We start from the raw sequence: 17919 nt of genomic DNA, 5'->3' as shown, positions 1-17919 counted from the left end.
ATACATATAATTACAATAATAAAGAAATAAAATATTTGTAAAAAAATTTAATGAATTATTTATACATATGTAATTTCATTCTAACTGTATTTTGTTATTAATATATATATTGGTAACAAAATACACTTAGAATGACATTCTATATATATCTATCTATATATAAAATACGAATAAACGCAAATATATATATATATATAGATAAATATATATGATTACATAAATGATTATATAAGTATACACGTAGAATTTAAATACATATATATGTATATATATTAAAATTATACGTGTATATTTAAGTATTAATCTTTTAACATAATCATGTCATTTAATTAATAAAAAATTGATTGACATGCCTGACAACTCAGGCAGAAAGTGCAGAGAATTTAATTTGTAAGCACTATATTTAACACTGTAACTTTCCAAGACACCATAAAACCTGTACATGGGGGGTACTGTTTTATCGGGAGACTTCGCTGAACACAAATATTAGTGTTTCAAAATGATACATTGCATTACAACAATGATATCTTCAGTAAAAGTTAATTTTTTTGCATTTTTCACACACGAACGGCACTTTTACTGACGATATTGTTGTAATATGTTTTACTGTTTTGAAACACTTATGTTTGTGTTCAGTGAAGTCTCCCAAGTATAACAGTATCCCCCATGTGCAGGTTTTTTGGTGTTTAGGAAAGTTAGAGAGTCAAATTCCATTTTTCATATTAAAATGTTGCCTTTGAGACCATATGGTAGCACAGGAATGAGAATTACCCCCATGATGGCATACCATTTGCAAAAGTAGACAACCCAAGGTATTGCAAATGGGGTATGTCCAGTCGTTTTTAGTAGCCACTTAGTTACAAACACTGGCCAAATATTTGTTTTTTGCTTTTTTCACACAAAAACAAATATGAACACTAACTTTGGCCAGTGTTTGTGACTAAGTGGCTACTAAAAAAGACTGGACATACCCCTCTTGCAATACCTTGGGTTGTCTACTTTTGCAAATGGTATGCCATCATGGGGGTAAATCTCATTCCTGGGCTACCACATGGTCTCAAAGGTAACATTACTAATCTGGCAAATTTTAATATGAAAAATGGAATGTGCTATATTTGACCCTGTAACGTTCCAAAACACAGTAAAATCTGTTAATGGGGGGTACTGCTGTACTCGTGAGACATTGCTGAATACAAATTTGTGCATTTTATTGCAGTAAAAGCGAACAGTATTAAGACATTTACAGCTAAAATGTCAGGCGGAACTACAATTTTTTTAAAATATCTTAATGCTCACAGTTTTTTTCATTTTATTCATAATAAGTTATGTTTCATATATGAATAGTTCATGAGAAATTAAAGCCCTGTTTCTCCTGAACAAAATGATATATAATAAGTGTTGGTGAACTTTATATGAAAGAGGTGAATTACGGTTGAACAGACATATAGCGCAAATTCTAGTTTTAGATTACATTTTGTTTTGATCAGAACGTGTACTATTGACTCTGTCCTGAATGGGTTAAATCAATGCTTTTCTATGGAGATTTAGAAAATGGTGTATTCCTCATGTAAAGCGTAAGGATGGCCAGCGTCTTTTCACTGAGTTAAATTCCGTGAAACAGCAGTAGTTTGCTGGACATCCTCATGCTCTGTATGATGACATCTAGTGTCAGTGAAAACGCTAACAGCACTCTCCTTGCACGCGCATTAGGACCCCCTGTCGGATGATGTCTGATTATGCGAAATGTGTCCCAGTGCTGAGGGACATCGGCACTGGAATTGAGTGACTAAAGTTTTTTTTTAACCCTGTCGTAGGGGGGAGCTGCGAGGGGGAAGGGCACCAGAGGGCACTATAGTGTAAGCATACAGATTTGTATTCATAACACTATAGAATCCCTATGAAGGAACACTCCACTGTTCAAATACAAAATAAATAAAAATCACTGTTTAGTAGATTATGAAAACTTGCATGCATTAAAGCGGCACTGTCATGCCGAACTTACCTTTCCCCAATCACTTTCTCTTCTCTCCCTCTCTCAGGATCTGTTCTTCATTTCTTCCTGTCTGCTCTAGTTTTCTTTAACACATAAGACAAAGTAGGGACTATTGTGTTTTATGTATTTTTCCTATGCTTGACCAGTTATATCCCAGGGGAGGATCAAAGTCCGCTACATTTCCTGTGGCCAAAGTCATTTTCCCACACTTCTCACCTTCCTCCTGCTGCCGGCGAAACTACCGAATTTGGTCCTAACAGAATGAAAACCGTTTGTCCATTCGTGGGCAAAGGGCACTGCGCTGACTGAGCTCCGCAGAGCGGGGAAAGGCTTATATAGGTTTCCCACCATCTAGCCCCCCTGGGCCCCTCATGCCTCCATAAATATAGTGTTACAAATTGCTATTTGTAACTGCCCCTTTAAATTATAAATTGCCCTGCTTCCCTGGATTGTGGAGAAGCCTGTTTGCCAGCCTCCTTCCTCATGACTATGGCCCTGGGAGATTGGGCCCCTTAAAAACAGTATTCGGCCCTAACAGAGTGCATGTCACTCATTCTGGCCCTTTAAATACAGTGGGGTCATTCGGTACTTGCCCTGTGTGAGCGGTGATACCCCAGATAGCTATGCCATGGAGCCTATTCATATAATGAAAGACTATGGGAAAGACTTTAGCTCCATGGCAATTGAACTGTGCGAATAGGATCTGCGCGCTATTCGGTAGTTTTGTGCGCTCAGATCCCAGCTATCTGGGGATATGTGAAATGTCTGTGTGTTATGTGTAAAAGGTGACTTTATGTATTTTAAAATGTTTTACTGTCTTTGTGTCCCCATGTGCTCAATGGAGTATGTCTCTGTCCTGGGAGGTAATTTAATTACTTCTCCATTGTCTCCAGGAGAGAGGGCTCTGTAAAACCGGTCTGAGCCGGAAAGCCATGCTGGCAGGGGTTTTAAAAGATACTTTACTAATTTTTGAACACCTGGTCTGATTCATGCCACTTTTTGATATGCTGTTCCCCTGAATGGATTGATTGTGGATATGTATTTTTATGTGAATGTGATGTATGGTTTAAGAGTTATGAAAGTTGGGTAGAAAGTATGTTTTAACTGTATGTATAATTGAGTTTCCTCTCAGGATAAGGGGAGGGAATATGTGGGATGTAACTGATGTGTGAGTGGTTATTTTATACCTCCCTGGGGGCGGACCTGTATTTGTAACAACTGCAATAAAAACCAGGCTGGGTGTGCCAGCACCTCAGACCTCTTCTGACCCTCAATACGTAGCCTTGTCTCGTTATTGGAGGGAACTGCTATATCACACTGGGGATTGCTATGCTCTGCATATTCCCCTGAGCTTTAATCACTTACCTCTTTTAAGAGCTTGTTCCGGATACGCTCTCCTGGAGGAGAGGTCTTCCCCACACGGTCCTGGAGGACAGAGGCCAATCCAGGGTGGACAGAAGACGGCGAGGCTCCAGTTAAGCTACGGCGGTTGTGGAGTCTGCGGTGGCTGTGGTGTCCAGTGCGGTGCTTGTGGTCCTCGGCGCAAGCTAGGAAGCGTCCATCAACGGAGGGTACTCGGTCGGAGTACACGGAGCTCCGTTACAAATAGTAAAAATCTTACTGTTCAAGCCTGAAGCTGTAAATCTGCATGCTGTTAGACTCAGAAAAACAAGCAGTCTGCTGTCATGTGGAAGCCTGATCCAATCACAGTGCTTCCCCATAGGATTGGCTGAGACTGACAAAGAGGCAGATCAGGAGCAGGGCCAGCATGATTCAAACACAGCCCTGGCCAATCAGCATCTCCTCATAGAGATGAATTGAATCAATGAATCTCTATGAGGAAAGTTCAGTGTCTGCATGCAGAGGGAGGAGACACTGAATCACAGGATGCTGTGCACAGTGCTGTCCTGTGCTCTGCTGACAGCAGATCTGAGTGGATGGAGGCATATTATGCCTCCATCAACTCCGAAGTTCCTCTGGTTCACTCTGAGTGACTGCAACTGGAGGTGTTCCTAGCTTTCAATGTAAACACTGTATTTTCTCAGAAAATACAGTGTTTACATGAGAAAGGCTGCCGGGAGCTATAGTTCTCACCTGAACAACCTCATAGTGTCCCTTTAAGTCTTGTTTGAGCCTTGCAAGTAACCGATCAGGCAAGGCTCAAGTGTCAAATTGCAGGGCATGGAAAGGCTTTTTAAGCCTTTGCCTGCCCTGCGGAGCTCAGTCTGTGCGGTGTCCTCGCTGGGTGAAGATGGATTATTATTTTTTGCGTCGTGATTTTTTTTTTGTGTTTTTTTTTTTTTATAATTCTTTCTTTTTATTTGTGCATATGAAAACAGATTACATGAATTCTTGCAGTGCCACAACAGCGACTGCAGGCGGATTTTGAACATCAAGTTGTCATGGCATGCAGTGAAAAGCAGCACATTTTTTGTTGTTGTTATTTTTCATGCAAAAGTATCCCGTTAAATAAGACAAGTATGTTAGTGCATAGATTACAGTGCTAGACAAAGAATTACAGACACTCTAATGCCTTGCCAAGACATCATTAACATGAACTATTGCTAAGTATGCGTCTGAACTAAAAGCTGGCTCATCAATCTAGTCATAGGGCAATGATAGCGTAATCGCTTCAGGTTACATGCTCTGTGCACTCCTACAGAAACTAACGTAGTGCAATTTACAGGTGCGCAGGCAGGCGAGTTGTTATATCCAATTCAATGGGACGATGGGATCTACAAGCTTATGACAGTGAATATAAATTTTAACTGAAATAAGTAAGTGTGGGCTTTCAAGATTATTACACGGTTGGACTTCAGTATTTCCACTGCAAAATGGGTAGGTGGGCGGCCACCGGGGCTGGGTGCATTCCTGTATTATAAGGTATAAACATTAGACATAGTAATATAATAGTATGGCTACGGTGACTGTTAGATCGCTCTTTGGGTGGCAAGAGGTAAATAGGTAGCTGCTGTCTCTTAGGTAGCTGATGTTGTGAAACAGCTTCTCTTATTTAGTCAGTGTCCTGTGGTGTTGTGAGAGTCTCTATGCTGGCATGTATGACTCCTTTCCCTCGGACACTGATCCATCACCATGGCTGTTCAGCTTCACAGGCGCTCGTCTGTGTGTGGTAGGTCTCCCCTTGTCATGCTTGATGGTCCTGGGGGTGTAGCACTTGTAGTTGTGTAGGTCCGTTTGGCTGGTACATGCTGCGGCACAATTGCATTTTGCGCCTTCTGCACTCTGCCCCACCTAGGTACAACCATTGCGGGCTGGGGGTCTCTCACTCTCCCAGACCGCGGCGATTATTCTGCGGTTTTCTTTTGCTTGAAGCCCTCCGGCTGGGCAGATGATGTAAGCGCAGTTCAAAGGGGCTCCGTGGTGCAGGAGCAGATACTGTTGAGCTGTCAGCCGCCGCCATTTTGTGAGACAATTCGAGGGTTCCATGCGCCTCAGCCCCCGCCCGTCTCAGGCACTCCCCAGTGGGGACCGGGATGACCCCCCGGTCCAAAGGGGGGGGGGAAACAGGGCCGGCAAGCAACTCTTGCTGTCCGTCTGTAGCAGCAGGGGAGGGAGACGCAGCAGCGGCCGTCCACCACGCTCCCCTCCCTGGTAGGCCACAGGCCTTGAAGCTCCGTGCTACCTTCAGGTGACCAGAACTCCCGATCTCGGGGTCTGCAGCCGCTCCCACAGCCATGGGTGTCTTGTAGTCTCGTTTAGTGTACGAAATTCCGCAGTATGTAGCTTAAGAGGCCCGGTTTCTCCGGAGCCTCTCCTGCATGCGACCGGTCAGCATGGCGGTCCGGCCCCGCCCCCTTTCAGTGTTTTTTTTATTTTTGCGCTCTGGTGTTTGTTTTACAAGTTCGGCGGCAATTATGGATTTTTATTTGGCATTTTCTGGGGCTGAAAAAATAAGGTTTGAGAAAAAAGAAGACATCTAATGGTAAGTGTTACACTGTTACTGTTTATAACACTGCTACAACTAACGTTATGCTGGATACTTTACAAAGAGCTGTTGTCACACTGGAAATACAAAACTCACGAATGGATTCATACCGAGGTTCGGCAAACGATTGACGGACCCCCCAGTTCTTGGCGTGTGCCGCCACTTCACCACAGATTAAGTGCCCCTTCATGGCGGTCCCCATTCGAACAGTGATAACACCAAGACAGAGAGCGGGGATTGGTATATTACCTGTCATGCCTTAACTATGGTATCCTCTTACTTCCTGGTTCCACGGAGCTTAGCCACACCCCTTTATGACACGGTCTCCCTATTTAATCCGACCGCACCAGCTGATCGACGCTGGATTATTGAACTACGTTCCGTACTCACGAACCGGCTACAACATCGTTGTGAAAGCCCTCTGTTACCGGACCGGACTAGAAGACTTCAAGTTCCCTTCACCTCTCCTCTTCCACGACTAAAGCTGAACTCTCTCCTTCCAGGATAGCCGCCTCTGAGGAGATCTCGGGAACCAGTGTTCTATGTGCCGGAAGCTAAGTAAAACCTCTGTGATAAGCGTTGCATTTCAAAGCTGTTATTTCCTGTCTTCAAAGTCCTTCGATAAAACAAAACCGTTACAGCTAACTTCAACTCATACTTCATCTCAGTTAGCTGCATCTGTATCGCTTCAGTTAAAGTCTATGGAACAGCTATTGTAACTTCTTATCACCTAATTCATTAATACTACTAAGAGACTCTTTCTGATTCAGTGTCTGCTAATTACTACCATTTACTACTTAAAGCTGCAGTGCCTGTAATTGTGGACTTCAGTTATCGTTTACTACTTAAAGCTACGGTGCCTGTAATTGTGGACTTCAGTTATCGTTTACTACTTAAAGCTACAGTGCCTGTAATTGTGGACTTCCGTTATCGTTTACTACTTAAAGCTACAGTGCCTGTAATTGTGGACTTCAGTTATCGTTTACTACTTAAAGCTACAGTGCCTGTAATTGTGGACTTCAGTTATCGTTTATTAATTAAAGCTACAGTACCTGTAATTGGACTTAAAGTCAATACCTTTTACTTTTGATAATAAATATTCAAACTATAAGAAATCTGCAGTTGTGTTCCTTCATAACAAATGTTTAGACGTGACATTACCCTAGCCGGGGAGAGTTCCATAAGATCATGCCGAGGTACCGCTGCCTATTGTCACCGCTAAAAACATGGCCGCCACCTCGTGTTCGGGACAAAGAACACACAAAAGACTTTGTATCCAAGAGACTGACTATGTTATTCGTGAGGTCTGAGCGCTATTCACCCGGATGATGCACTCAGACCTGAGCTATATAACGATAGGTAGGATGTGAAGGATTCCTGGTAAAATGTTGTAATTATATATTTTCTACAGTTTTCCCGTATGGATATTCCACGTGGGATTTTGGGCCCTTGGGGATAATCGAGACACACTAGCCGTTGGATTCATTATCCCCAAGGAGGGAGGGGACTTATTTCAAAAGATACAGTGTATTGTAATTGGTTGATTGTATGTTTTGTCCCGACATGCCACCCGGTCCAGAGGGGGCTGTCCCTGGACTGGGAACGTTTGCATAAATAACGCTGTCCTGTGTCAGTAAAGCCAGTTCTTATTTTGACCCTCAAATCGCAGCCTCGACTCGTTTTGTGGGGAAAGGGTATCCTAGCTGAGTTATAGCTAGTGGGAGATTCTACACTTGCAGGTCTCTGTCGATTACTGCTCCGTTCGACTCTCCGTGTTCGGGAACCAGGACATCCAAACGATCCAACCTCCTGCTAGACCGGAGGCAATCGTAATAGTAAGTATGATTTTTTTTTTATCCCCTTCTATTGTAATTTTGGGCCCCCACCTGCTGCCTATGGGTGGGGGCTGGAGGGCTGAATGCAGTAGGTCCCCCCCATTGTCATTTTGGGCCACCACCTGCCGCTCATGGGTGGGGGCGAGAGGGGGGACAATAGGGCCCTCCCCCTCCTATTTTCACTAGGGCCTCCATCCGCCGCTCATAGGTGGGGGCCAGGGGGGGTGACAATAGGTGTGTCCCCCCTATTTTTTACTAGGTAGGCCCCCCCATTGTATCTGAGGGCCCCCACCCGCCGCTCATTGATGGGGGGCCAATGGGGGGCACTAGGTCCCCCGTTTAGTTTAGTGGTCTCCACTCGTGGTGCACGACTGAGGGACCCCGTGGATTATTTTTACACCCTGTTCCAAATTATTATGCAAATTATATTTTTCTCATTTACCTAAATAATTGATGTAAAGAACAGTCAGCATAATTCTCATGTTCTCAACTATTAAGAGTACAATTCACATTTTATTGAACAAACCCCCTAATGATAACAGCATTTTTTTTAAACATAAAAAACTTACAATGCACTTTTCAGAATTATTACGCACAGTAAGTTTCAAAACACTTTATAGGTTGTACAGAACTGAAAATTGTCATTTGTTGTGTTTGCAGCATATTTACTGAAATCAAAAGCCTTTTCAATCAAACTTATAACAACATTTTAACAGGTTACGTTACATTTTAATATAGGACCCATTTTTTGATAGCAGCTTCACAAGTCTTGCATCCATTGAACTTGTGAGTTTTTGAACAGTTTCTGCTTGAATTTGTTTGCAAGATGTCAGAATAGCCTCCCAGAGCTGCTGTTTGGATGTAAACTGCCTCCCACCCTCACAGATCTTTTGCTTGAGGATGCTCCAAAGGTTCTCAATAGGATTGAGGTCAGGGGAGGATGGAGGCCACACCATGCCTTTCTCTCCTTTTATCCCCATAGCAGCCATTGATGCAGAGGTATTCTTTGCAACATGAGATGGTGCATTGTCATTCTCTGAAACTGACATGTTTATAGCAGGCAGGGTTAACCCTAGCTGGACCTGGCACCCAGACCACTTCATTGAGCTGAAGTGGTCTGGGTGCCTAAAGTGGTCTTTTAATTTCAAATGGACAAAGCGATACACTCATTTTAGGGGTGTAAAAAGGGAGTGTGGCCAGAGATGGGGGTCTTACAAAAAAATCTAAGATAACTTAAAGGGACACTGTAGGCACCCAGACCACTTCTGCTCATTGGAGTGGTCTGGGTGCCAACTCCCACTACTCCTAACCCTGTAAGTGTAATTATTGCAGTTTTTTTATAAACTGCAATAATTACCTTGCAGGGTTAACTCCACCTCTAGTGGCTGTCTACTAGACAGCCACTAGAGGTCTCTTCCTGGTCCATAGCACAGGAAACCTGTGCTAGAGCGTCGCTGGACGTCCTCACGCTGTGTGAGGACCTCCAGCGACGCTCAAATCCCCATAGGAAAGCATTGAAATTCGTTTTCAATGCTTTCCTATGGGGAGACCTAATGCGCATGCGTGGAATTGCCGCGCATGCGCATAAGGTCTCCTCGGCCGGTGGGCGGGATCAGTCTCGCCTGCCGGCCGACGGAGCCAGTAGGAGGAGCAGCGCGGAGGAGGAGACAGCGGCGAGGGACAGCTGCCTCAGGTAAGTGACTGAAGGGGTTTTCACCCCTTCAGTAACTGGGGATTGGTGGGTGGGAGGGAGAGGGACCCTCCAGTGCCAGGAAAACAGATCGTTTTCCTGGCACTGGAGTTTCCCTTTAATGATAATTTAAGTAAATAAGAATTAATTGAGAGCAAGAACAATATATCTCATTTACACAGACTAATTTCGAAACACATTTATTGTAGTTTAAATACACAGAACTGTGAGTATTATTGCTGTTGAGCTCTGTCATACCCCAGACACACCAACTGCATGGAGATCCTAGAAAAGAGGGATATTAGGATAGACATGAGGGACTTGGGTCCAAAATAGGAACTGTCCCATGTAAGTATGGACACTTGGGAGATATGGTATTGACTTATATAACTAAAACAGAATTGAAACATTCCACGTTATCTTGTGGACAGTAAAGGGGTCAGGCTTTGGGTCCCAGAAGAGCCACGGTTTAACCTCTTAGTGACCACTACCATACAGCACTTTTGGACACCAATTTACCCTAAACCTTGGATGTTTTTTTTAAACAAGTTATCATCAGTTGTGTAGAGACCCCACTATGGAGAACTCAGGCATAGACATCATTCAGTAGTGTTTTAGAGTCTGCCCTCCGCACAGGGCTGCATTAAGAGCCCATTGGCCCTAATTGCAGAATTTTATTGACAGAAAACACTAAACATCCATTACTCCCAAGGTATATGATGGAGGTGGTGCTGGAGGGAAACTCACAGGATGCAGCTGTCAGAAAACACATACCCTATGCTAATCTCTCACTTTCATCTCTCAAATCCATACCCCCATAACAGCAGTGTCCAGTGAAGCAGGAGGTTGATGGGTGGGGTAAAAAGTTGGGCCACTGACGCAGGCTTTGTAACCATGCAAAGGGGTGGACATGTGCAGAAAAGTGGCATGTCTGTCCAAAGAATTGGAAGGTCAGCCTGGCATGAATGAATTTCAGGCTCCCTACCAATCATGCAGCCTGGCCAACTAAGGACGTATTATGCAGACAGCGCCCTGAACTTGAAGCAAATGTGTCTAATTATTTGCTCGCGCTACACATTCTGTGGACTCTCCCTGAGCACTGACTTGTCCACTCTTCTCCTTACCTTCTTACTAGCAGATATAAACTCCTGGTATGCAAAAGGTGGATGTAGTGAGTGTATAAGAAAAGGAACATGCAACAGTGTTAGAGAAACTGAAGCAGCTAGAGAATTTGCACAGTGAGCATAGTCAGCTTTACCTGCACTAATTTCATTGTCAGCCAGTCCACACAAGTTTTGTTCCCATACATCCCTCTTAAGTTTCCATACTTAATTCCTTCTGCACAAAGCTAGAGCATGTGAAGAGTAGTTCAAAAAAAATATATCAATGAGCCTATTCAATGGGCATGGGTCTGGAGCTTCAGCACCATCAGCCCCTACGTTATTCTGGCTCTGCCTCAGCTCTTCAGGAACAAATTGAAACGGTATGTGCAGCAATCCCACTGGAAACTTCAGGCAAAGTTGCCTGAGCAGCAGTTCTACTTACTAATAAGTGTCTGTACGCTAATTGCTACCACTTTGAGCACCTATAGTAATTGAACAGGTTAAAGGTAACTTTTATTCATCTCTTGGTGTTTAGATGAATTTAGTATTAAAATATTTATACAGGTTTTTCTTTGCTGACGGGTGTATACATTTTTATGGATCCATTATATCCTTGAATATTCTGTTTGTTCAGAAATGAGATGTTGGAGAACAAAACCCCCAAATACTAAATAACTAAATGAAACTTTCACATCGCTACTTGACGTTGAGAGTAGCGACGTGTAACATGTTCAGTTCCCAGTTTCATTTAGCTTTGGTATTTTTGTTCTCCCCGCCCTCTCTTTTTTTATTACCCAGTGCAGAAATGTGTTACCTACACTTCTTATAACTGCTGCTTATTATGGTGACCATGCCTTGCTAGGATATTGTTATAAAACTGCAGTACATGAATACTTGTTCTCCAGATATTTTTTTTTCCCCATTAAGTTCTTTTGAGTGTGGTACCGCTATTTTGTTGGAAGTTTCAGAATTGGAGGAACATTGTGGCACCGAGAACTTTGAGCACATCTACTGCCATGGTAGAGTGAATCATTTGTTTCCTGCTGTTTTTGTGATAATTTATGTATACATTTTTTTCATTAGTTCTGATTAACAAATCTTCTCTCTTATTTGGGGTAGCAGCACACACTTTTTTTTTTTGTTTGCTTTATGTTTTGTTTTAAGACTTGCAATGCCTACTTGTAGATCATTATAAACCGGTTAAAGAGAAGTGGACTCAGGACAGAACTCTGACGCATCCCTCTTACCACTTTTGTCCAGTTTGAAAATTTTCCATTTACAACTTTCTTTACTCTTATCTTTAAGCCAGTGTTCTATCCAAGAACACGATTTGTCATCTAAACCAACTGATTTCAGTTTTACTTGTGATCCTTCTTTTAAAATATCCCTTAAAAATGACTTCTTTGGGGGGCGGAGCTTAACCGCCAAACGAAGCAGACGTGGGCGATATGAGCTCCTGCATGGCGGACAAAACTTGGGGTAAAAGCGGCGGCTACGAGCCACGAGGCTCACGAGGGTGCACTACCCATGCTGGGGAGGCACCACGGAACCGAATCATGTAACTCCGAAGTCCGTCGAGACCAGGGGCGCAGGAAGCCATGTGCGACCTAGTGGAGCTGGAACCGGGGTGAGTCAGACGCCCCCCCCGGCCCTGGGGCTCCCGAAGGGCGACACCAGCACCCATCCCCCCCCCTTTGGACCGGTGGGGGATATCCCGGTCCCCGCGGGAGCGGCAGATCTAGGCAGGTGACGGACTCGACCAAGATGGCGGCCCAGCAAAGGCCCAAGTCCAAAGACGCAAGCGCCGGGCTGGAGGCCTTTGACCGGCTCTGTGGGAGCTTTAGGATGCTACTTCACAACCAGGGACTGACATATTACCAAGCGGAGAGAACGGTGGCATCCTGGATCCGACCCGTAACCCGGCGCCGCCACTGTGGGCCCCTGCCTCGAGCCCCAAGAGCTGCTACCCGGCAACACAGATACCAACGCTCATCTAGGCGGGCGGGGAAGCCGGACTGCTCGGATGCTGGCACTCGCCCCCGCAAGCGAATCCCTCGAGCAAGCACCTCGACTAGCCCAAGAACGTGGGACCAACATAGCCTATTTCTGCCTTCTACAGTCGCAGCCGAAACCTATGCCACGACACAGAGATCCACTCTGCCTAGTGCTGGAGCTACATACCGTCCGCGGTACACATCTGAGGAGACATGACTCAAAGCATGTACAGAGAGCTGGGAGGTGAGCCTGGAGACGCCTGGGCCTACTAACCGGGAGGCCGGAGTTCGTGAGACAACCCCCATCAGAGCGGTCAGCGAGAAACGGGACTATCCTTCTATGGGCATTGGCTGAGCGACCCACCGAGCAAGAAGCACACTGTGCCCTCCGTTCTGTCTCCATAGTACCCACATTGGGGACCTACAGTTCTTTTACATGTACTGTTGCTATACCTAGATGAACCACCTATAAAGATATTTAATACTCACCTCTTTGCTCACCCAATGACCCTAACCTCCTGATACAAGTTACAATTCTAGCCTTATTGCCCCCTCCCCCATTATTAACCCGACTTGTCAGAGCTCTGTACTGATGTCCTTGTTATTAATGTTGATGCCTGAATTATTAGTTTATTTTCTTGTATTTTGGCTACAACTGTTTTGCTATCTTATTTCTGACATCTTTCTATTAGCACAGGACATACATAATTTTCAAAGCCTGAAGACAAGGTGCCACCAGCAGTCCTGCCGCAGCAGTTATACCCACGGCTACACAATTACCCGACATACGCAAGGCCACCAAGAGAGCTTGACTTTCACTCTCCCCCCCCCCCTCCCCAGGGTAACCGGGGATTACTTAATCTCCCTTCGTGCCACTAGCCACAGGATAACGGCTCCACGCATGCACTCCACAAATGCAAGCCACAGTTAGACCACACACATCACGCATAGGGGATGTCAGGTCCCGCAGAGACACCTAGATCTGAAGCGAAACGGTTGCAAGAATGGTTTACACGCTAGTCTCACGCTAATCAAACTTTTACTTCACGACCTAAGCTAGTGAATACCTACGTTGTTATTCATACTTAAATATAAAATGTGCTGTCTATATATAGCCATGTATCTGTCCTACGCTGATTGTTTATAATGTGCTTGATTCAGCTATCGTGGCGTCTCAAGCTTGTTTGTCATTTTTTTTGCACGTGAAAAATAAAGAATTTAAAAAAAAAAAAAAAAAAAAAAAATGACTTCTTTGGAACAGCCTATGGTCTCCCAGGCTATTGTGACTAGTCTATGGTCTCTCCAAGTTAGTCTTTCCTCAAACCTATGTCCTACTCTCAGCTTAAAGGGACTCTCTCCAGTGCCAGGAAAGCAATCCGTTTTCTTGGCACTGCAGGTCCCCTCTCCTTCCCATCATCCCATGTTACTGAAGGGGTTAAAAACCCTTCAGTGACTTACCTGTATCCAGCGCCGCTGTCCCGGCGGGGGACCGGGGCGCGACCGGCGGTGGGGGAGACCTAATGCGCATGCACTTCAGCAAACTAAAATGTTTTAGGTGTCTGGAGTGTCCCTTAAAATTTTGTGTTGCCTTCGGTGTATTGTACCTTTTTTTTTTTAACTTGTTCCATATGTACATATATACAGCACTGCCACATTTTTTGGCACTTCATAAATAAAGTATAATAATAATAGTTAGGTATGTGGGTAATCATGTATTTGTGTTGATGGGGACTGGGGGGGGGGGGGGGGGAGGGGTTAAAATTACCTTTGCCCAGTGATTCACAAATAGGTGGTCACCTTTCACTGTCATATTACATTTGTATGTGTTACGTGCATTTTTACCGGCAAAACTATAAAATCATATTTTACAAACATTATGTACCACTTGTGTAACATCACCACCTACTGGTTGTTTTGAACATAGATTCCAAAAATGCAGATAGAAAGACTCAAGCTTAGATTATATTGCATAGTATTTATTCCCATATGAGCATTTATTGTACAATCAGCTTCTTATGCATATCAGAAATTGCATCTAAAAAGAGCATTGGAGAGGTCGTGAGGGTGAGTGCTTTCTCTCTCCAGAGTGGGACTGGAGGTCTGGGGTAACTGTAGTGGGGAGGGGGGTAGGCTAAATCTCTTAATATATAGAATCCTTCCCCTCCCCCCCTAAAGCTGGAACCACATTCCTGAGTCGGGGGGGGCAATTTCTTGCCCGTCCCCCCCTACCCCTTTTTATGAACATTCTGCACTGTATATGGATATTGAGTATCTCTATACACTTTCAGCCCCTGATAATGACCATGCTGCACTGTATGATGATTTGAGTATCTGTATACTCTCCCAGCCACTGCTAATAAACATGCTGGTCTGTATAAGGATGCTGAGTATCTCTATACACTTCCATCCCCCATAATAAACTTACTGCACTGTATAATAATGCAGTGTATCTGTATGCACTACCAGTAGCTTGATAATAAGCATGCTGCACTGTATAATGGTGCAATGTGCCTCTATAAATGCCTAACCACCTGAAAAAAGAACATGCCGCAATGTATAATGGTACTGAGTATCTACATACACTTGTTTAGCCCTCTACGAGTGAAAACGCTTCACTGCATAATGATACTGAGTATCTCTAACATGTAGCCCTTTCGCTTTGAAGGAAACGTAACAGAAATTAACTGCAACATGCAGAACCCTTGCCAGGTCTGCCCTGTCGACATTGTGCTGTGCCCTGTGGCCTTTAGGATAACATAGATCTATCCAGGCAAAGGGTTACTCCTATTGCTGTTTGTCGATGGACAGATAGTAAAATGATTGGAGGAAATCCCCCCTTCCATGCTGCTGGAGAGTGTATAGACATACTCAGTACTTTTATACACAGTAGTAACTGAGACACAAAGCTTTCTGCAGCTGGGATGGGTTGGGACAGGAAAAGGTGAAGTGACACCCATTTTTCCAGTTAATTTTTCTAAATGCCCCCCCTAGCAGGGGATAAAAATATGGACGCAGTAAAGGACGGAGCAGGAAGGGGGGCCACTCTCTTCTCTTCCCAAATGTCATCACATGCACATTACTTGGTAACATGCAGGGTGCAAGTCTTCATGCCATGAGCATACAGGGGGCGAGCATCTGCTTCGGACTTTGGAGGGGGAGGGCCCCTCTGTTTGACTTGGGAGTGTTTGCTTATAGATGAGCGAGAAGGAGTTAAATTTTGTACTGATTCATTATTCGTGAGGTGCAGTAAATGGCAGATGGGTCAGCTTCAGTAGCTTGTACTTGAGGTGAAGTTCTAGAAGGGAAAAAGAAAGGGGACGGAGAGAGAAATAAAGGACAAGATGGGGTAGAAATAATATCACGGGGAGAGAAGAAGGTGGGGGAAGAGACATAGAAAGGGTGAGGAGGGAGAGAGATAAAAGACCATTATTTATTGCAAGCATTATTATCCCATTATACAAGCAGACAGACTAATACAAACACATAATCAATACAGATACATGGCAATCACAATCAATACAGATACATTCTGATCAATATAAATTCACTCAGGTTAATAGCAATCTGCACAAATGTACACTACTCAATATGTATAATACTAATTACCAAGGACATTTGCTTAGCAGTGCTGATTTATAAAGCCACAACCAAATAATAATCAATCATGTGCTTCCTCTTCTATCCTCATTTTGTTTCTGTGTTTAGTACCAAATGTCTGCCCTGTGGCTAGAATACCTCCACCAAACCTATCTCCATGTCTCTAGAATGCCTCCTCCAGTCATCCTATCTTTATTTTTTCCAAATACCTCCACCATACCTGTCTCTATGTCTTTAGACTGCCTCCTGCAGTCCTGTCACCATGTCTCTAGAATTCCTCCACCACACCTGTCTTCATTTCTCTAGACTGCCTCCTCCAGTCATGTTTTCATGTCTCTAAAACAGCGGTTCCTAAATCAGTCCTCATGGCCCACCACCAACAGTGCAAGATTTATGTATTTTCCATGTTTTATTCCAATGGAAATACAGATAAAACCTGGACTGTTGGTGGGTCTTGAGGACTGGTTTGGGAAACACTGCTCTAAAATATACCTCTACCATTCCTGTTTCCAGAAAATCCAAAATAGACAGCACTAACACTCCAAAGTATACTCCGTTATTAGAAAAATGTTTTTGTTTTATTTTAAAGAAATTACATGGAATAGATTTAAAGAATAATTAAAGGTTCATATAAACAAAAATTAAAGAAAAATTAAACAACTGACAAGCTCACAACCTGAGCAAACCGCTAGCCTTTTTTTTTATTATTATTTTTACTCTATAATTCTCCTTTACCTTTGGTGGATGGACCCAGCTGGCAAATAAATATATGACAGCCTACCTTCCCGCAATCTATTACCAAAGGAAATATAGGACAGCCAGTGTCCTCTATCTACTTCTGGGTTATGTTTTAGTCACCTACCTGTGTACAGCCCTCTAGTGGTGATTGGTAACAATATCACCTTTGTTATTATTTAATTGTTCTAGGGCTATTAGGTAAAGTTTGTAATACTGGGGACAGGGAGCTCATGCAGATTTGTGCTAGTGATTTTAAAACGTGTTTCTGAAAGAATAGGATTTATGGTTATTATTGTTTACCATCTTTTGATCTCTATAGCATTTTAACTGTAATGTAATAAAAAAAAAAGTGATGTTTTATTTATTCAGTATTTATACTACATTCAGCTTTTTCTGGTCCATATAAAACAAAGCTTGAAACACCCATCACCCTGGACATATTCCCTCGCTTTACACGTTTTGTGCTAAATCAGTACTTATTCATAAGCACCTGTCTCCAGAATACTTCCTTCCACCAGGCCTGTCTGCATCATTGTACAATACCTCCACCAGTCCTGTCTACATCATTGTACAATACCTCCACCAGTCCTGTTTGCATCATTGTACAATACCTCCACCAGTCCTGTTTGCATCATTGTACAATACCTCCACCAGTCCTGTCTACATCATTGTACAATACCTCCACCAGTCCTGTCTACATCATTGTACAATACCTCCACCAGTCCTGTTTGCATCATTGTACAATACTTCCACCAGTCCTGTCTACATCATTGTACAATTCTACCACCAGTCCTGTCTGCATCATTGTACAATACCTCCACCAGTCCTGTTTGCATCATTGTACAATATTTCCACCAGTCCTGTCTACATCATTGTACAATACTTCCACCAGTCCTGTCTACATCATTGTACAATACCTCCACCAGTCCTGTTTGCATCATTGTACAATACCTCCACCAGTCCTGTCTACATCATTGTACAGTACTTTCACCAGTCCTGTCTACATCATTGTACAGTACTTTC

General features: G+C 43.6%; 1 protein-coding gene across 6 annotated transcripts in view; it reads right to left on the bottom strand.

Annotated features, from left to right (window-relative positions):
- Positions 1-14516: 14516 nt before the first annotated feature.
- ANK1 (ankyrin 1) overlaps positions 14517-17919 on the bottom strand; it is a 201535-nt gene continuing 198132 nt past the window's right edge. For all 6 annotated transcript variants that reach the window (XM_063448445.1, XM_063448446.1, XM_063448447.1 and 3 more), the window contains one exon: positions 14517-15856. Coding sequence is in view for 1 of the 6 variants with exons in the window: in XM_063448447.1 (XP_063304517.1) it covers positions 15830-15856 (27 nt within the window). In the remaining 5 variants the exon portion in view is untranslated. The remainder of the gene's footprint in view (positions 15857-17919) is intronic.

The sequence above is a fragment of the Pelobates fuscus genome, chromosome 3, assembly GCF_036172605.1.
Source record: "Pelobates fuscus isolate aPelFus1 chromosome 3, aPelFus1.pri, whole genome shotgun sequence".
Lineage (NCBI taxonomy): Eukaryota > Metazoa > Chordata > Amphibia > Anura > Pelobatidae > Pelobates > Pelobates fuscus.
This window is presented reverse-complemented; position numbering and strand designations above follow the sequence as displayed.